General features: G+C 46.7%; 1 protein-coding gene across 2 annotated transcripts in view; it reads left to right on the top strand.

The window, feature by feature from the left end:
- RIC1 (RIC1 partner of RAB6A GEF complex) overlaps positions 1-21,064 on the top strand; it is an 882,831-nt gene that overhangs the window by 794,816 nt on the left and 66,951 nt on the right. For both annotated transcript variants that reach the window (XM_078675923.1, XM_078675922.1), the window contains exon 22: positions 9,157-9,443. In XM_078675923.1, the coding sequence (XP_078532049.1) occupies positions 9,157-9,443 (287 nt within the window). The remainder of the gene's footprint in view (positions 1-9,156; positions 9,444-21,064) is intronic.

Raw genomic sequence — 21,064 nt, 5'->3', positions numbered from 1 at the left:
CAAACGATGGCCGACCTATCGATGTCTTTGGGCTTTAACATCAATGTGCCGGTGTCACACTTGACTCCTTCGCAAAGACTCCTTTATTGGAGCTATACTCGACACTGTGTTGTTTTGAGTTATGCATCCTCCTTGTCGAGTCCAGTACATTCGAGATAGGATCCCGACGTTTTGAGCCTGCAGCCTGGATCTCAGTGAGTGTGGCTCTTAGACTTTTGGCTGCTTGTCGTCCTAAATTCTGCTTGTTGACCATGCCAGATGGCACATGCAGGCTCTGCAGTGGAATTTGAAGTCTCAGTGCTCTGAACACCAAGAAAATCTGTCAGATTTCATCCAGGTGGCGAAGGAGACTGCAAAAGACCTGCAGTGGTGGCTACTAGACTGCATTTGAACCAGCAGCAGACCTCTCTAATTGCCCCACCCAGAACTGACCATTGTGGCGGTTGCATCTTTACTGGGTTGAGGGGGTCACCTGGGGAACATGGAAATCAGAGGACTCTGCTCTCCGGCTGAAGCTCATCTTCACATACATTTGTTGGCGCTTCGGGCAATCTGATTTGCGTTAAATGCTCTTCTTCCAAAGATCAATGGGCATCGAGTGCAGGTACTCACAGACAAAACAACTGCCATATGGTACTGCAATAAACAAGGCAAAGTGGGTTTATGGGTTCTGTGTGTGGAAGCTCTTCGTCTTTGTGAGTGGCTGAGCGTTCAGGGCATATCTCTGATCATTCAACACCTGGGGGGATCTTTAAACGTCAGAGCTGATGAACTCTACTGAGCGCATCACGAATGATATCTGTGTTTGAAGGTGGTACGGGGCTTCTTCAAATGATGGGGAGAACCATGGCTCGATCTATTCGCCTCTAACGCGCAGTGTTGAGAATGTTGCGCGTTGGCGTACCCAAGGCAGTCCTCTCTAGGAGAAGTTTTTTGCCTTCTCTGGGGCTCGGGACTCTTAAATGCCTGTCCGCCACTACCTCTTCTGCCCAGAGCGCTCAAGAACATCAAGAGAGACCAGGTCTTAGTCATCCTAGTGGCTCAGGACTGGGCAAGGAGTGTGTGGAATCCAGAACATTTGGTCATGCACATCAGACTACCGATTTGACTGCCTCTGAGGGTAGGACTTCCTTTCACAGCAGCAGGGTCGGGTACTGCACCCAAGCTTGAGTGGGTTACAACTCCATGTTTGGAGATTGAGTGGAGCCAATTGTTAACATATGAATTTTCTCCAAAGAAAGATATATTTCTGTCAGTCAGGCGTCCATCTAGAACGACTGTTTATGATGAGTGCTGGAAGAAGTTTGTGGAGTGTTGTGCCTCATATCAGATCCAACCCTTATAAGCTTCCCTTTCTGATGTTCTCTTGTTTTGTTTATCAGTGGCTCAGCAAGGTCTGGCTGTAGCTACAGTTAAAGGTTATTTAGCAGCCCTTTCGACTTTCTTACGTTTACCAGGTCAACGTCCTTTTTTAAATCACCTATTGTGATTCTTTTTTAAAAAATTTTTAAAGGTTGGTCCATATGTTTCCTTCTTTACCTTTTATAATGCCAAAGTATGATGTAGGATTCGAATCTAGTGTTAACTTATCTAAGGTGCTCATCTTTTGAACCTATGAACAGTTGGTCTTTGTGCCTGTTGACTCTGAAAACAGTGTTCCTTTTAGCTAATATGTCTGCTAGTCGAGCAAGTGAACTTTCTGGCTTTGTCATCGGCATCTCCATGTGTTTCCTTTTCTCCTGATAAGTTTGGCCTGCAAACGAGAGTAGCATTCCTTCCTAAGTAGTTACTCCCTTTCATGTGGGACTATCCATCACTTTGTCATCCTTTTATGCACCACCTCACCCTACAAAGGAAGAGAAATGGTTTAATCGTCTTGATCCTAAGAGAGCTCTTAGCTTTTATTTGGAGAGAACTGGAGAATTTCGAAAGGATTAACAACTCTTTGTTGGATTCTCAGGATTAAAAAAGGGGAAAGCAAAAAAGAGTGACCTACAAAGCAAGAGGCTATCCTCAAAAGTTCAAAAAGATCTGGTCCCCCTGGATGACCTATTATGGGTTGGAAATGGGAGATGGTGAGGATGTAATGGAGAGGGTAGGGTGGGATCAAAGAGCAGACCGAAATCGAATCCCCCTTTTTGTTCAGATCCTTCATGACCGGCCTTCAAACTACAGTTCCTTTCCTCATTGATGATAATTTTACATTGATCAAACAGACTGTGATTGCCACTGGTGTTAAGGCTGCTTCACCTTGTACTAGGTGCAATTTTGTAATGTTGAGTACTGCTCCTCACAATTCGTGTATATATGCTATATGTTGTATTACATCAATAAAAACAGTTTTTTAAAAAAAAAAGAAGGGGAAAGCAGCACAAAAGAGAACAATTTCTAGGTGGATTGTCTTATGCATCTAGTCAAGAAACAGCCTCCAGAGGGGCTGCGTACACATTCACCTAGGACAAAGGCTGCTACTACAGCTTTGACTAGAGGTGTGTCGGTGTTAGATTTATGTTACAGCAAACAAATGATGTACCGAATGCTGACAATGTAAACATTCTCCTCAGTAAAAAGATCTGGGTTAAATCCATTGTTATTTTGCCCACTATGCCACCCCAGTCTGGACCCAGCCATATGCAAATCAGTCCTGACCATGTGCCCCATGGGAACAGTGCAGACCGAAATGCCAGGCCAGGTCCTCCCTGGACTGGAAAACAGCATTCTGGGACCGGTTTCTGGGTAGCTTGAATCCAGTGGCACAGTGAGCAAGGGACCCACGTCTGGGCATACCCATCCCACTTAGGGCGAAAAGTGTTACAGCAAATAAATGCTGGACGGAATGCTGACAATGCAAACATTCTCCCCCAGTCAAAAGATCTGGGTTAAATCCATCGTTCCATCGTGTTAGATTTATGTAAGGCTGCGACATGGGCATCTTTGCATACATTCGCGAAGCATTATTGTTTAGACGGCCAACTCAGGAGTAAACTGCATCTCACTTGTTGGTTCTTGATATTGCCTATTTTTGGTTGGACAACCAACAAACACTGTATATCCCTGTGACCATCTATTTCTATTTTTCCTATTAGCTTTTTTTCTTTTTTTCTAGTTTTTTTTACTTCAATGGGAAACCATGATCGAGCCACACAGATCACCCCTTGCTGAATTTGCGATTTTGTCTACTTTTCAGAAATGTTTATTCTTTCGAGTTCACCCATGGGTTTCACACCTATATCCACCACAAACAGCATGTTGGTAAAAACCACAAAACAATAGGAGAAATAGACTGCCACTTAGAAAAATGTGAATGTGTATGGCTGGGTCCATTGAGCATTGCTGATGTGTGTTCTTCCTCCTTCCAAGCTCCCCCTCCCCCTCCCTCTCCCCCTTACACTTTCAGGATTATACAGTTTTCCCTGCTTCCCTTTCTGGACCGATGAGCCTTTCTTAAGGGTTTAGTGCTTGTGGCTTTCTTGCTGGTTTTCCAGAATACTCACGTCACCATTTCACACCCTGGCTATATTGTATGGCCTGTACAATCATCATGCTCACATTCTCCCATCTCTGTGGATGATATCTAAATATTGGGGTTATCCATGGTGGCTGGAGGATACCATACTTTTTTACCTGCTCAATCAAGGAATCCTGTCTCTGTAAACAAAGGTTTTGATGTTCATGTGAGCAATATTGCTCACTGCTCAGTATAATTCCAACCAGTTGCCCCTCTCAAGTATCTTCAGTTCTCTTCAATAGAAAATGTAACTACGTCAGCTCCCCATCTAACCACATTATTAACATGTTTCAGACTATTCTCACATAGGCTGCCAGGTGTTCCCTGTACTGATGTTTTTCAGAGCCCTGGAATGTATCTCAAATTAAACCTTGTGAGAATAGTGCTTAACTAACACCCTACCTCCTAATACTTTGCAAGAGAAGTGAAGGGGTCATTGTGATGCACATTGTCCTAGTGTGGTTAATAAACTTCCAAATTTAAAGGGACTTCTAGCCTCAGATTTCTTACCTTAGACTATTCCCCTTGCGTCAGACTGGATCTAGAAAATCTTAAGCTGTACCTCTGCTCGCCGGTAGGTGGTGTAGAACTGCTCTGCATTGGATGTGAAGTGCACAGTGCCTATATAGGCGGGATCCCAACACTGTGACTTCAGTTCCTTACTTTTTGCACCATCAGTGCTGATATAGAATAGCTACCCCACACTCTTTGATCACCTTTTTCATCGTTTTGACAGCTTTTTTGAGCACCATTGCTGCCAGTGTGCTTGAGGGATGTGGCCTAAAACGTTCGGGGTTTAAACCCTGCGGAGTCTATCACCGGCAAATATCAGTGACCGACCCTCTTTTGGTTTGCTTATGGTGCCTGGAGTCATACCATGACTCCAGGACCTGCCCGACTGCTGCATCATGAATCCCAAAGAGATGCAAGAGAGTCTGTAGACTCCACCCCACTCCAGGTTCCGATTGCCTGGAATATCTCAGGCCTGCTCTCTTTGAGTCGTTCCCATCGATCATCGCAGTCACACATTATTGGGTAAGGTCCATAAACTCAAATAGTCCATGTTGAAGTGCTCTTGAACTTAACCATGCTGGTAAAAGTCATCGGACGGGGCGCAGGAACGACACCATAAGTTGAGGCCCTACTTCCACACTCCACCAGCGGCCACTCCGCGCCTCCCAGAATTTCTCGTAGCCGGAGCGTCCTCCGCCCAACTCAAGAAATTATATGAGGTCACACGCCTCCATGTTTGGGCAAGCCGGCCACTCTGGAGTGCTTTAGGGCCTCACGGGTTGGGAACATACCCAGACTGGACTTCAGCTGGTGGGTCTGCCCTCTGCACCAGTCGTGCCCTCTAGATCCGTCTTGGATCCAGACTGACCCTGGTTGCAAATCCACAACTTTCGCTGCAGTTCATCCCTGTGACACTGCTCCCAGCTCTGCCCGGCCCATAGTCAATCCTGACTCTGATATGGAACCGGACTGTTCTGCTCAGGAACTGGGCAAAGCACTTCACCACCCGCTCCTTGGGACCCCGCTTTTCTCACCAAGCCCAAATCCCTAAGAGCCTTTTGGTGAAGGCCTCATCCTCCAAAGTACGTCCCGGCACGTACCCACCACTGCACCGCATTGGGGAAGGCTGGAATCATTCAGTAAGATGATTTTCTCTTCCACAGCCGTGCTGTGTGGTTGGTGAACACAGCGTGCCTCTTGGGCTGATATAGCCACACTCTGTGGCACTCGGTTGCACAAGTGCTGCCTGTGATCTCGGAGGCGGCCGGAGCCATTCTGAGCCAGGCCATTGCCGATGGCAGGGGCCCAGCAAAGCTTACCATCAGATGCAGGCTGGATACAACAGACTCACTGGGTAAGGCCATTGCCTCATCGATGGCACTCCGCCGACATGCCTGGCTGAAAACGACTGGCTTGTGGAGTATGGCTAGGTATCCCTCATGGACATGTCCTTCGACGACACTCTCTTGTATGGGGATAAAGCTGATTCAGCACTTGATCGCTTTAAGGAGAGTAGGTCACTGCCCGGTCGTTTGGGCTCGCCATGGCCCAACGCCAATCACACTTTTCCATTTGCTCCTTACGCGGCTATGGTAGGGACCTCAAGGTGCTCTTTCCAGCCTTTTCGAGGCTGCTGACGCAGGTCCCACATGTCCTGTGGCAACAATGGCCAGAGGCATGTCCAGGCCTCGCCCTCACCCACCACTCTGAACGGCAGCCAAGGCCACCAAACCCTTGTAGTATGCCCTCGCAACAACACAGGCACCCTGTTGGCGGGAGGATCAGGCCCCACCTGCCCCAATGGCAAACCATAACTTCGGACAAGTCGTGCTCCAAATTGTCAAGCTGGTTAACGGCCCATCACTTCTAGAAATTCTACTGACCCTGCCACCATCCTCAGATCATCAGAAAGAGGACCACTTCTCCTTGCTGAACCAGAATGTGCAGGTTCTTTTGACCAAAGAAGTCATTAATAGGGTGACAGCATCAGAAGATTCCCAGCATCTTTCTGATGCTTAAGGAGGACAGAGGCCTCCTTTCTATCTTATATCTATTCTCTCCCAATACCTTCCAGAGGAAGGAAAAATCAAGATTCTAACACTTGCCTGGAACCTGTTTGCGTTAAACCCTGGAGACTGGATGGTAGCATTGGACCTGCAGGACACCTATTTTCACATGCCCATCCTCCAAACCCATTGGTGTTAACTGTGGTTCGCGGTGGGACAGGAGGCTTTTCCATTTGCTGTGCTCCCATTTGGCTTTACCATTGCCTTTCGGGTGTTCACAAAAGTGATGGTGTTGGTTGCAGCACATCAGCGGAGGTCAGGGGTCCCAGCCTTCCTTTGCCTCGACGACTGGCTTTTGATGGCAGGCTTGCCCCAGGCAGTTCTTGTTCACCTCCAGACTACGGCAAACCTTCTGCATTCGCTTGGATTTACTATTAACATGCCAAAGTCACACCTGACTCACTCTCAGATGCTCCCTTTCATCTGAGCCATTCTGGATACAGTGCAGTTCCGCTCCTATCCTCTGGAGAAGAGAGTCCAGAACATTTGTGCCATGATCTCAATGTTTCTACCTCAGTCCTGGATTTCAGTGACTGAATCTGAGACCGCTCGGTCTGAAGGCCTCCTGCATCCCGCTGGTGATGCATGATCAATGGCGTATGCAAGCTCTACAGTGGTACCTGAAGTCCCAGTGGGCACAGCAGCAAGGGAATCTTTCCAACCTGGTACAGATATCATCCTGAACTATGAAAGATTTGTAGTGGTGGCTGACATCTGCGTTTGGGTCAGCAACAGACACTTCTCCCGTCCCCAAATCGAGTTCACAGTAGTGACAGCAGCATCACTCCTGGGCTAGGACGGCCATCTGGAAGAGATATAGATCAGAGTTTTCTGGTCTCCTTCAGAGTTTCGGCTCCACATCAATTTGTTGGAGTTGAGAGCAATTCGCTTGGTATTGCAGCCCTTCCTCCCTGCCATCAAGGGAAGACTAGTTCAGGTGTTCGTGTACCACACCACCGCCATGTGGTACTGCAAGAAACGGGGCAGAGTGGGGTCATAGGCCCTGTGCCAGTTTGGTCTTCGCCTCTGGACATGACTGGAACGTCATGGTATTTATCTAGTCGTTCAGCAACTAGTGGGAATTCTAAATGGCAGATCAGACAAACCCAGCCATCGATGCCTTGCGGATCATGAATGGCATCTGCACCATGTGATGGTTGAAGGTCTCCTTCAGGACTGGGGAGAAAGCTGACCATATCTATTCACCACCACAGACAACGCGCAATGTTAGCACTTCTGCGCATTGGAGTTTCCCAGCTCTCTTGCTCTGAGACACAATCTGATTATACTGCAACTCGGGACTCCTTCGCCTTTCCACTAATACCACTCCTGCCCAAGTTCTGAAGAAAATCAGGACCAACTACATCAAGTCATCCTCGTGGCTTCGGAATGGCCATGGAGCTTATGGTATCTGGAACACCTGAGCATGACCTCCGATGAGGCTGCCCCTTTGGGAGGCTCTTTTGCTAAAGAAACAGGGGAGGATCCTCCATTCGAACCTGCGGACACTCCAACTTTGTGTATGGAGATTGAGTGGCGACTGTTGAAAGTTTCGACTTACCTCCCGTAGTCTGTGATGTTATCTTGGCAGCCCGTCATCTATCAGCAAAGACTGTATAGGCCTGCTTTTGGGACAAGTTTGTGGCTTGTGGGCTGCAAAACACTTTAACCCACTTTCTGCACCCTTGTCGGAATTGTTGGTGTTTGTTCTTTCCTAGGCCTTGGCCTAGCACAGTTAAGGAGTTATCTCTCTGCTATCCCTGCTTTTTGTGGTTGCTGGATCAACCCTCCCTGTTTGTCACCTGTTGTGACACGTTGTTTGGAAGGTCTTCAGCCCGTTTCCTCCCAAATCTTTTGGAAAGCCCCAATGGACTGTTAATTTACTTTTCGTTTTTCTAATGTGTTCCCCCTTTGAACACATGCACAGCTGCTCCCTCAGACTTATGACTATCAAGACAGTCTTCTTGGTGGCCTTCCCATCTGCCAAAGGGTCATTGAGCTACAGGCTCTATCTGTTCACCCCCCCAAACACCATCTTTTTCCCAGACAATCTGGTTCTCTGTACCCATGATTTTTTGCGCCGAAGGTGACAACACCTTTCCATTTCAGCCAAAACTTCACGCTACCCACTTCCTTTGCTCTACCTTGTTCCTATGAGGAAGGGATGCTATAATGCTTGGACCCTAAAAGGGCTCTGTCATTCTTTGGTTCATCGAACACATCAGAGAACAGCGGGTGGATGATCAGCTATTTGGACTGGATCCAAGAAGGGGAAAGCAGTGCAGAAATGGACATCTCCCGTTGGATTGTACTTGCCTTAAAAATTTGTTATACATTAGTCAAGAAGCAACTCCCTGAGGTCTTGCTGGCTCGTTCCACCAGAGCTAAAGCTGAGTTCAACGTGTTAGCTCGTGGGGTGCCTGTCCTGGACATTAGTCACACTGCTATGTGGGCACCTTGACTGTCAGGTCCGTTGCGACTGTCACTTTTCCCATTTGTTCCTTCAGGACTTTGTGGTCTGAGCCAGTTTGCAGGCACACATCTGGGGCAGTATTGCTTTGATATCTATTCTAAGGTAGGTATTCTGCGGCTAGAATTTTTTATTAGATGAACAACGTACTTGCGTTCAGTAATGCCTACATAGTAGAGAATCTTATCTAGCGGAGTGCTTGCTGACCCTCCAATCCTCCCTGTTCTGCAAACTTGACTTTCCCACCTAAAAAGGTCCTTGTAGGTCTTTAGATTCTGCACACTGGCCTCGCAGCCTTCTGACATGGCTCTGTGCTTCTGGTGCAGAAATAGTCACAAATTGAAGTCAGCTCGCTTGGGTGACGCCTATATGGGCACCGCACATGTCACATCCGGCATGAATGCCGCAGACACTGAGTCGTTCAACACCACCTATCCACATGCAGAGGTACTAGTCGTGATTTACCAAATCCAGTCCGACACCTGAGGAATATTCTATGGGTATAAGGGAATCCTCCAATGTGAAGCATTCACTTGCATTTGAATAAGTCTTCAAGTAGCCATATATATCACCATTTTTTATATTTTTTTGCTTTGCAGGTGGAGTAAGGATAGCGATTGCGCTGAAAACATGTACATTGACATGATGCTGTGGAGACATGCTCGAAGGCTCCTTGAAGAAATACGGCTGAAGGACCTTGGTTGCTTTGCTGCTCAACTTGGATTTGAACTGATTGGCTGGCTGTGCAAGGAACGCACTCGAGCAGCCCGTGTCGAGGACTTTGTGCTTGCTTTGAAAAGGCTACATAAAGATTTTCTTTGGCCATTTCCGGTCATTCCAGCTTCCTCTATTAATTCACCGTTCAAGAATGGGAAATACAGGACAGGTATATTAGAAGTCTATGCTTCTTCACTTTCTTTATTCATCTCTAACTAACCATGTTGCACCCTTACAATATGTATGGGCCTGCTATTGGGAGTTGGGGGGGGGGGGGGGGGGGGGGTGACCACTAAACCAAAATATACAATTTGTATTAAAACATTGAAAAATGTTCATGTTTGTCTTATGACATGCATGAAAACCTAGTAATAGCCAGTTGTATTGTGCAGTAATACAGGAAACCTTCTGAATTAAAAAACAGATTGACTTGATTGTGACTAACCACAGTTCAAGACTCAAATTCAAATCATGGTCAATGGGGTGTGGTATTCAAACCTGGCTCTGTGTGGTTCTCTTCTTTGCACAGAAGAAACCTTTCAAAGCAAAATAGTATTGTGGCTTTAGACTTATAAGACACCAATCAAACATTTGGTTAACATTCAAAGCAAAAGTAGTTGTCATTTGGGCATCAAGAGTCCTGTCCCACCACTTAAAGGCAGGTACACTCCTTATGATCTATTGAATACCAATATTCATGGAGAAGTAGGGAGCCAAACACATATAAAGTTTAACAGAATGTACATATAGCATTTAACAGACATAATAAACACGAGTCCACCAGCTGTCTTGAGTAACTTTTATTTTTCAGTTGTGCGGCTTCTAAATCAGATTGCAAATTACCAACCAGCAAACAAATGTTTCATAAAACACCCTGCTTTGTCAGGCTTACAAAGATTACTAATTAGTAAATGAGTATTTAATGCATACAATGTTTCAATAAAGAGTATATTTTTATCCAATTCACTATTTCTTAGAATGTAGCTCTTTTTAATATAGTATAGGTTCATCTGCTCGCTACAGCAATTATTCAAATGTACTGGTGAGTCAAAATAGCTTTAGTTAGTATATAATTCTCACTGTAGGCCCATGTTAAGACATCGAGAAGAAATGTATCTACTCGATACAAAGATGATCTCAACAATTAAGCTCTTTGTTGTAGATATGTTAGATATTTCTTATTATAGACCCATTATATAGCATCCCTCAAAGTTTAGGTGTGTTGTGCAGTGTGAAGGGCACCTGGCCTTGGAATAATTGGATTAGCTGGAGTGTGTAACGTTAATAGGTGCTTATATATATTTGCACCCAAGTAATTAACATTATTTCCTCTTTGCTCTCAAAAAGTGGACTTTCATCAAGATATCTGCTTCTAGGGGCACCAGGCCCCTCCCTTTCTTCTGGAACCTGTTTTTCTAGTACTCTTGTTTTAGGAATAGTTGTTCATTCTTACAGTGTATGTGTGATGGCCTACATTTCATGTTGCTTTTAGTACATCCTAGCTATGGTTTTCTGCATATCATCTACTGCTTCCCCAAGAAAAGCAATGTGCTTCTTAAGCTCACATAAACAGGACTTAAAGTCAGCCTTGATTGTCCTTATGTCCTGTAGGAAGCTGGTGTCATGCCTCGAGGTCCGCAAACGGGCGGTCCCTTTAAGAAACCCCTTCATAAGCTGTTAGAGCCCTGGGAGCGACGCTTTACGTCCTTGCGTCAAGCCCCCGTTACAGCGTTTCCTGTCCTGGTTTCCTGTTGCCTGATTTCCGGATTTCCTTAGTGGAGGATCAAGCTCTCCTCCGTTCCTCTGCGTTTGAGGTTATCTTCTTGTTCCTGCTATAGTTCCAAGCTCTGGAACTAGTTCTTGAGCCCCGTTTGTTTATAGACTGCTCCGCCCGACGGCCGGGTTTGACTCCGCCGTCCGGCCGGGCAGAGTGTCAGTGTTCCCCTTGGTTTGCTGCTCCGCCCGTCGGCCGGGCTTGTGCTCCGTCGTCTGGCCGGGCAATCACTGACCTCTCCTCCTTTTTCCTTGGCTCCGCCCGACGGCCGGGTTTGTTACTCCGTCGTCTGGCCGGGCTGTTTCTCCCCCGTCATTTCCCTATTCACTGCTCCGCAATTCAGCCGGGCTTTTCCCCCGCTGACCAGCAGGGGACCCTTTAGGTATTTAGCCGTGTTTGTGTCCTTCCCTCACCCGGCGGCCGGGCTTAGTCTCCGCCATCCGGTGATTCCCTTACCCGCAGTTTGTTTCCTTCTTGGTACTTATCATCTTCCCTCACTTCCTGCATTCCTGGCCATACTTGCTGTGTGTGGGTTCTGCACTTGCGTGGACTCGTGAATGATTCATCTACACTACTCCCAGAATCACGGTAACAGCGCAGTGCGCTATTTCTATGTTATTCTCTATGAAGTCATACTTGTATTAATGTATGTTTGTTTTACATCTCAGCCAGTTAATTCTACGTGAATGTTACCGTCTGGTTCGGGTGGGCTCTACTGCAATACAGATGTTGGTTTAAGAGTCTTCTACATATGACCAAGTAAGACTACTATAATCCTGAACAGTGTAGACAAGTGCACAGTATTCCTCGAGTACTCATTATTGTGTTTCTTGTTTGTTCCTCCACCTTAGCTCAACCTAACTCCTGTCCCCCATACACAGTTATATGCCTGCAAAGTTTATTTACTCTTGGTATGTAGTACACATAACCTATAGATGTGCCTACTGTTCTTTTGTGCATGTTTCTGAGGGTTAGTAATTCCTGTTTTGGTTTTAGCCCCTACAACCATCAGAGGTCCAGGCCAGGTGCATGTACAACCACACAGAAGTCGTCATACCAAGAAGAATATTTTTTCCCCGCCTTTCCTTGTTTTGTCTCCCTGTTTTCCCCTGGCGAGCCTCTCGGTACTCTAGTGCTTGATAGAGTCGGAAGGCCGTAGGGGAAGGCTGTGGAATATTCATCGGATCCTTGGCGCTCCTGTGGAACCTGCCTGAGAACCATTACAGAACGTAAAGCCCACGTGGTTTGTTCTGCCCGAGCGTCATGGATCTCGATGCAGTATCCCTGGCTGATGTTGCTAGTATGTTGGGGAATTTACAGGTAGAGACCCAAGCATTGATAACTAGAATGGATGTATTACAGCGACAACAGTCGAGTGGAGCTACCGGGGGAAACCCGTCGGTGGTTCAAGTAACCACACCCCCTTCTCTACCTTTAGCACCACCTGAAAGGTATTCTGGAGACGGGGCACGATGTGCCGCCTTCCTTAGTCAGTGTCAGCTACATTTCTCCTGTAAGGCTGCATGTTTTCCGTCTGACCAGGCTAAGGTAGCTTTCGTAATTTCCTACCTTAGTGGGGGTGCTGCAGATTGGGCCATACCATTAGTTGACAGGGATGATCCGTTGCTACACAGTTACCCCGCTTTTAGGAGGGAGTTTCGTAAACTTTTTGATAGACATGTATACACCCAGTCTGCGGATACAGAATTATTAGCATTGAAACAGGGCAATCAAGATCTCGTGTCCTACATTACTTCTTTTCGTAGACTTGTAGTCGAATCCCACTGGCCAGAGGAGAAACGTGGTACCATGTTTTACAAAGGTCTCAGAGATGACTTGAAGGATGCTTTATCACAAATCGTAGATCTGCCTACATCATGTAACGAGCTCATTGATTTAGTGGTAAAGATAGATCACAGACAACAAGAAAGAAAGAAAGAGAAGGGTAAACCTGAAGCAAGGTATCTGCCTTTACGTGAAAAGAAGGTCACTGTAGAGAAATCCACTGACGAGAGTGAGCCCATGCAGATAGGCATAGTGAGGGGACCTCTCACACAAGAGGAAAGGCACAGAAGACGAACACTCAGACTGTGTCTGTATTGTGGGAAGGCAGGCCATTTTTTGAAGGATTGTCCTATAAAACCCGCACAGTCTAAGTTTTCGGGAAACTAGGAAGCCTGGAGTCCTGTGAGACAAGGACTCCAGGTAGGTTAGGATTAACCGTCTCTTCCACTGACTATAGAAACACCCCAACGAATCACATGTATGTGTCTGCCTTTTTGTCTAGCGGAGCGCATGGTTTACATGCGCTAGTAATGATTGATTCAGGGGCATCAGGAAATTATATGGACCAAGAATGGGCCAAAGAAAACATGTTACCTTGTACTCCAAAAACAATAGCCAGTCATGTCACCACCATTGACGGTAGTCCCCTTGTCTCAGGCCCTGTGACACATCATACCTCTGTATTACACATGACTATAGACCCCGAACATCACGAAGACATAAGTTTTGACCTTATTTGTTCTCCGCAATTTCCAGTACTCCTAGGCATACCCTGGCTCAGAGCCCAAAACCCTAACATCAATTGGGAAACCTCGACAATAACGTTTCCACCTAAACCAGGAGAACCAGTGGGAGGTACATTAGTTGACATGGGTTCCTTATGTAGCAGTAGTGATGAGAGCAAGACTAAACTACCCTCGTGTTACCAAGATCTGCACTCGGTCTTTGATGCTAAGGAAGCAGAGATCCTCCCGCCACACAGGGTGTATGACTGCCGCATAGACCTAGAGTCGGGAGCAAGAATCCCATGTAGCAGAGTATATGCTCTTACAGAAAAAGAGAATATATATTTACGCGATTACTTGGACGACATGCTTGCTAAAGGCTTTATAAGGTCTTCACGTTCCCCGGCCTCCTCTTCTCTATTTTTCATCCCTAAACGAGAAGGAGGTCTGCGGTGCTGTATTGACTACAGGAAGTTGAATACTGTCACGATCAAGAATCGTTATCCATTGCCTCTGATCAATTCCCTCCTTGACCGAATCCGCAATGCCAAGTTTTTTACCAAGCTGGACTTGCGTGGCGCATATCATCTTGTGAGAGTCAGGGAGGGAGACGAATGGAAAACCGCGTTCTGTACTAAATTCGGGCTATATGAGTATCTGGTGATGCCCTTTGGGCTCTGCAACGCTCCTGCAGCGTTTCAGTTTTTTATAAACGAGGTCCTGAAAGAAATGCTGGATCTATACGTCATTGCATATATTGACGATCTTCTGATTTTTTCTTCATCTTTGGGTGAACATGTACAGCATGTACGCAACGTGTTGGAACGTTTACTTGAGAATCGTTTGTATTGCAAACTTGAAAAGTGCAACTTCCATACACAAGAAGTCCCATTTTTGGGTTATATAGTGTCTCCTTGGGGTCTCAGCATGGATCCCGCGAAGGTGGAGGCAGTCTTGTCCTGGCCAGAGCCTCGTACAATAAAAGAGATCCAAAGTTTTTTGGGATTGGCCAATTTTTACAGAAGGTTTATTCATGGCTTCTCTACACTGGTAGCACCTATCACTGCTTTGTTGAAGAAAGGCATCCCTTTCGTTTGGTCCCTAGCGGCAGCAGAATCTTTTCGCCTGCTGAAGAAGGCCTTTACTAGCGCTCCTGTTTTGAGTCATCCGAACCCGGCCTTTCCCTTTGTGGTGGAGGTAGACGCCTCACTGGTGGCAGTGGGTGGAGTATTGTCCCAAATAGACACGGAGTCAGGCGAATGTCATCCGGTGGCCTATTATTCCCATAAGTTCACCCCTGCTGAATACAACTATGCAGTGGGAGACAAAGAATTACTGGCCATCAAGAAAGCATTCGAAGAATGGAGGCAGTATTTACTGGGTGCCAGATATCCCGTGGTGGTATATACGGACCATCGCAACCTACAATATATCAATTCCGCTAAGGCACTTTCTATGAGACAATTACGTTGGTCACAATTCTTTAGCGAATACAACTTTACAGTTCACTACAGACCAGGGAGAAAGAATGGAAAGGCCGATGCTCTGTCAAGATTAGGGTTTGAAGTTCCTACGGACGTAGTTGAACAACCGTACATCATCCCTAGGACTAGTATTGTAGGAGGGACTTCAGAGGAAGAAGATTTCATAGCACAGGTTCAGAGGAGCCAGGCTGCAGTAGACATGACAACGTTGGTGGGTTCCCAAGACATGATTTTGAAAGAGGGTTTAGTCTGGGTACAGGGGGGAGTGGTGATACCTTCTACTGACCTACAACAACAGGTTTTGAAGTGGTATCATTCACATCCAGTGGCAGGACACCCAGGTATAAAGAAGACCACCAAGGCAGTGAGGGAGAGGTTTTGGTGGCCTGGTATGCTTAAGGATATAGAGACGTATGTGAAGACATGTCACGTTTGTGCCCAAACTAAGGCTTCTCACCTTAACCCAGTTGGCCTGCTCATGCCGTTGGCTTCTCCTCCTAGCCCTTGGCATACGGTGTCACTTGACTTTATAGTGGATTTGCCTGTGACTAAGAGGAAGAACAACACACTACTGGTAGTGGTAGATTTATTTACGAAAATGGCCCATTTCGTACCTCTACAGGGCTTACCGACAGCAGCTAGCTTGGCTTCCATATTTCTACAACACATAACCAGACTCCATGGGGTCCCTTCCGTCTTAGTGTCCGACAGGGGTGCCCAATTTGTGTCACGTTTCTGGAAAAGTTTCTGTTCCATGCTCCAAATCGATGTCCGACTGTCCTCAAGTCACCATCCGCAGACAGACGGACAGACAGAAAGGGTCAATCAATGTTTTGAACAATACATACGTAATCAAGTATTACAGTCATTGAGTGATTGGGATGAGTTAGTATGGTTGGCCGAGATTTCATACAACAACAGCCCGCATTCTTCTATCAACACAACCCCTTTCTTTTGTTCTTATGGGTATCACCCTAAGCTATTGCCTTCAGTAGTCCATACTGATGGATCCAATCCGGCTGCCATTGACAGACTAGAGAAACTTCAACAGGTACACAAGAATACCATCGACTGTCTAGATATGGCGAAGGTGCGGTACACAGAAGGTGCTAACTTACACAGGAGATTAGAACCCATTTACACTCCAGGAGACAGAGTATGGCTTTCCACAAAACATATAACATTGAGGGGTCCACGCAAGTTCAACCCTAAATACATTGGCCCCTACAAAGTGCTGAAGATGATAAATCCGGTGGCCATGAAACTGGAACTTCCACCCTCTTTCAGGATTCACCCCGTGTTCCACGTTTCCCTGTTGAAACCGGTTGAACCAGGTACCAAACTGCCCCAAAGACCTGCTCCTGTGTACCTCCAAGATTCGGATGAATATGAAGTGGAGGAGATTCTGGATTCCCGTAGAAAAGGAAGGGGATTGCAGTATCTGGTGCACTGGAAGGGTTATGGAATAGAAGAGCGTACATGGGAACCTGACACTAATATCCATGCCCCACGTCTGATTCGTTTGTTTCACCAAGGTCATCCTGACAAACCCAAACCTGGAGAGGGGAGTTGTGGGGGGAGTGTGCTGTCATGCCTCGAGGTCCGCAAACGGGCGGTCCCTTTAAGAAACCCCTTCATAAGCTGTTAGAGCCCTGGGAGCGACGCTTTACGTCCTTGCGTCAAGCCCCCGTTACAGCGTTTCCTGTCCTGGTTTCCTGTTGCCTGATTTCCGGATTTCCTTAGTGGAGGATCAAGCTCTCCTCCGTTCCTCTGCGTTTGAGGTTATCTTCTTGTTCCTGCTATAGTTCCAAGCTCTGGAACTAGTTCTTGAGCCCCGTTTGTTTATAGACTGCTCCGCCCGACGGCCGGGTTTGACTCCGCCGTCCGGCCGGGCAGAGTGTCAGTGTTCCCCTTGGTTTGCTGCTCCGCCCGTCGGCCGGGCTTGTGCTCCGTCGTCTGGCCGGGCAATCACTGACCTCTCCTCCTTTTTCCTTGGCTCCGCCCGACGGCCGGGTTTGTTACTCCGTCGTCTGGCCGGGCTGTTTCTCCCCCGTCATTTCCCTATTCACTGCTCCGCAATTCAGCCGGGCTTTTCCCCCGCTGACCAGCAGGGGACCCTTTAGGTATTTAGCCGTGTTTGTGTCCTTCCCTCACCCGGCGGCCGGGCTTAGTCTCCGCCATCCGGTGATTCCCTTACCCGCAGTTTGTTTCCTTCTTGGTACTTATCATCTTCCCTCACTTCCTGCATTCCTGGCCATACTTGCTGTGTGTGGGTTCTGCACTTGCGTGGACTCGTGAATGATTCATCTACACTACTCCCAGAATCACGGTAACAGCGCAGTGCGCTATTTCTATGTTATTCTCTATGAAGTCATACTTGTATTAATGTATGTTTGTTTTACATCTCAGCCAGTTAATTCTACGTGAATGTTACCGTCCCCCATACACAGTTATATGCCTGCAAAGTTTATTTACTCTTGGTATGTAGTACACATAACCTATAGATGTGCCTACTGTTCTTTTGTGCATGTTTCTGAGGGTTAGTAATTCCTGTTTTGGTTTTAGCCCCTACAACCATCAGAGGTCCAGGCCAGGTGCATGTACAACCACACAGAAGTCGTCATACCAAGAAGAATATTTTTTCCCCGCCTTTCCTTGTTTTGTCTCCCTGTTTTCCCCTGGCGAGCCTCTCGGTACTCTAGTGCTTGATAGAGTCGGAAGGCCGTAGGGGAAGGCTGTGGAATATTCATCGGATCCATGGCGCTCCTGTGGAACCTGCCTGAGAACCATTACAGCTGGCTTATCAGAGGGTGGTGCTAAGCATTTGTTGATGCACACAGAGGCAATAAATGAGACACACTTTCAAGAATAAATCATAGACCAGTTTAGAAAACGAAGTTGTATTTTAATATTCATTTTGATACCAAGAACTTCATTAGCAAGTTTTCTTTAAATATTGAATTTTGCATATAATTAAAATACTCACTTAAATGGGCCTTTACACACAATGCTTTCCTATGAGAGATTAGGCATCAAAGTATGTTACTCCTTGGCCAAGAAGGAGCCTCCTGTGGGGCTGCGTGCCCATTCGACCAGGGCAACGGCAGCCATTACTGCCTTGGGACGTAGCGTTCCCTTGCAGGACATTTGTCAGGCAGCTATGTGGGCCTCGCTGCACACGTTTACCAAGCACTACTACCTTGACAGTCCGGTCCGGAGAGACGGCTTCTTTGGCCGTTCTGTGCTCTGTGACTTTTTGGTGTAATTTTGTTCGCAGACCCACCACTGGGGGGTTGGTATTGCTGGGATATCTATTCTAAGGTAAGGAATCTATCACTAACGTGTCTCTTTCAGATGCACAAGTTACTACTTGTGTAACGATATATCTGTAAATGACATTAGTCAGTGATAGATTCCTTACCGCCCCACCCATCCTCCCCGTTCTGCGAACTGGTTACTAGGGTTAAGGTCATATCCTTTTAGGGCCCTAGGTTTGTGCACCAATGGTCAGTTTCTTGCATGGCTCTGCTTTTCGGCGCGGAAAGTCGTGTTCAGAACGTACGTACGCGCGCATGGGTGGCGCCTAAGTAGCCTCTGTGAGGTCATCCCGGCACTTACGATGCCAGTGACGGACGCAGACCCGCATGACGCCACCTACTGGCGTGCAGGGGTACTGCTAAGCTGAAATCTTTCCAGATCCAGACTGACGCCTGGGGAATATTCTAAGGGACGGAATCTATCACTAACTAATGTCTCTTACAGATATATCGTTACACAAGTAGTAACTTGTGCGTTTAAGTGCTGAACAGGGAGAGGGGCACCTACTTGTCTACTTCTGCTAAGCACAAATTCAATCAACTATTCCTCAAGAAGTCTGCGGGCTGTCCTCTTCCCTTTGCTGGTGCATGCCCCATGTGTGCTGTGACCAACACATGTAGTCTTTTTTTTCCCACCCCCTGCACAGTGCTGCTAGTTGTTGAGACCTCCTCCCCCCCCACCCCCCCTCCAACTGCCTACAGCCTCCAACCCCTCCTGGGGTGCTCCTCCTGCGTCGGTAAACGAAGTCCCAGACAACCCCCGTGAAGAGACTGGGACTTTAGGTTATGCCCCCGTCCCTCTAAGCATCATAGCACGCCAGGTCATCGGCGTTGTGGTCCAGCTGCACACACTGGAGAAGTCCTGCCTGTAGGTAGTCCCACACACCAGAGGCACTGCAGGTCTCTCCCCTCCAGTATACTTGCTCTGATTGAGATTTTTTGGTACTGTAGTTGCCTTACTACTCTGTTTGCTTGGGGTTTAGAGGCGCTGCATAGAAACACGTTTACTTCATTGTCTCCCCAGCCATGCCCCCATGCCTAGATATTTAGACTTCAAGTTTTATTGAAGTGTGTCAATTTTTCCTTTAATTATCTTTCCTAAGGGGAAAATGCAACATGTAATGATATCGGTGTGTATATCTATTCCTTGGGAACATTATACAAAGCAACATATGCCGACAGCAGTTGTCAACTACAATGATGTAAATTCAGTGTTCAACCAAATACAGGTTGCAATACTTGCCTTGTGCCTGTTTCCCTTGATCTTACATAAGTGTAGAAAAGGTTCCCCTGAAGTGTTTACTGGATCACAGAGTTCAACGTGATCAACCAGTTACTTAAATGACTTGTGGCAATGATAATAATAAATACAATCCTGGTCAGGGTGAACTGCAAAAACCACTGTGTAAACCTATGCTTTACCCACTGGTAGCTTTGTAATCAGGCTTAATTTAGGGGCAGTGTGTAAAGTCTTCATGCAATACTCAAACAGTAATAAAGTGAAAAATCAACAAAAGAAAAATCCCAAACCACTTTGGAAAAATAGAGAACAAAACAACAAAAATCCAATAAGTAGAACTGGAGATAGGAATTTTTAAAGTTTGAATTAAAAATAGCACCAAAAAGCACAGCGTGCCAACTAGAGTAATCTGGCTGCACTAGACCGGGCCGAAGTCAGAAGCATGGCCGACCGCGATGGAGCACAGGTCTTATACTGCGACCAGGTTCATCTGGGTGGAAAGTTTACCTTCTAACTTAGAAATTTTCCTGGAGAAAAAGTGGTTGTCAGAGGAGCAAGCTTGATCCGAAGCAGGGATTGATGATGGCGGGTTGCTGAACAGCGGAGTCGACGAAGGCAGGAAAGCTGAGAGCAGGCAAAGTCTGCGGTCTGTCCCCAGAAAGATTTTGATGTTTGTTGGTTGCTGCTCAGTGTCTGTTCTGGTGAAGTCTTCTACGTTCATACCTAGAAACTTTTATGAAAGCAAGATTTCCTTTAGCGGGGCAAACTAGTAAGTTGAGTCCAAATGGCAATTTGACAGCTCTGACTTAACAGTAGTCCAGGTTTCCTGCCAGTTCGCTGGAGGAAAATTTGCCAAAAGGTTTCTAAGTCCAAGCGTTTGCAGTTTGGTCAGGAGGAGTACTCTTAACACCAGCCAAGGATCCAGGACCGGTGAGGCACCGCTTAGGGGTTAGCTCACTTCGCCACCCCAGTTCAGACCCAGCCAAAGAACGATGATGGATTCAACCCATATCTGTAACTGGTGGTGAGTGTCTGAAAAGTTTTCAGCACTCAGGACATGATCTTTGTTCGCCCTAAATTGGCAGGGTTTGCCCAGACGTGGGTCCCTTGCTCACTTTGCCACTGGATTTAAGCTAGCCTTGCTGATGAGGGGTGTTACTCCGAAACTGGTCCCAGGATGCTTGTTTCCAGTCCTGGGAAGATCTGGCTTGGCAGTATGGGTTGGACTATTCCCATAAGGAACAGGGTCAAGATTGATTTGCATATGGCTGGTTCTGAACTGGGGTGGTGAAGTGAGCTAAAGAACGATGATGGATTCAACCCAGATCTGTGATGGGGTGAGTGTCTGAAAAGTTTCAGTGCTCCGTCCATCATATCTTTAGGTTTCCTTTGTCCTACCCACATTTGCGGCACTTCCTATGTGTTTTTTTGTAAGCTATCCCACAGTAGCCCTCTTTCTCTAAAG

This window comes from Lissotriton helveticus, chromosome 2_1 (genome assembly GCF_964261635.1).
Source record: "Lissotriton helveticus chromosome 2_1, aLisHel1.1, whole genome shotgun sequence".
NCBI classification, from domain to species: domain Eukaryota; kingdom Metazoa; phylum Chordata; class Amphibia; order Caudata; family Salamandridae; genus Lissotriton; species Lissotriton helveticus.
This window is presented reverse-complemented; position numbering and strand designations above follow the sequence as displayed.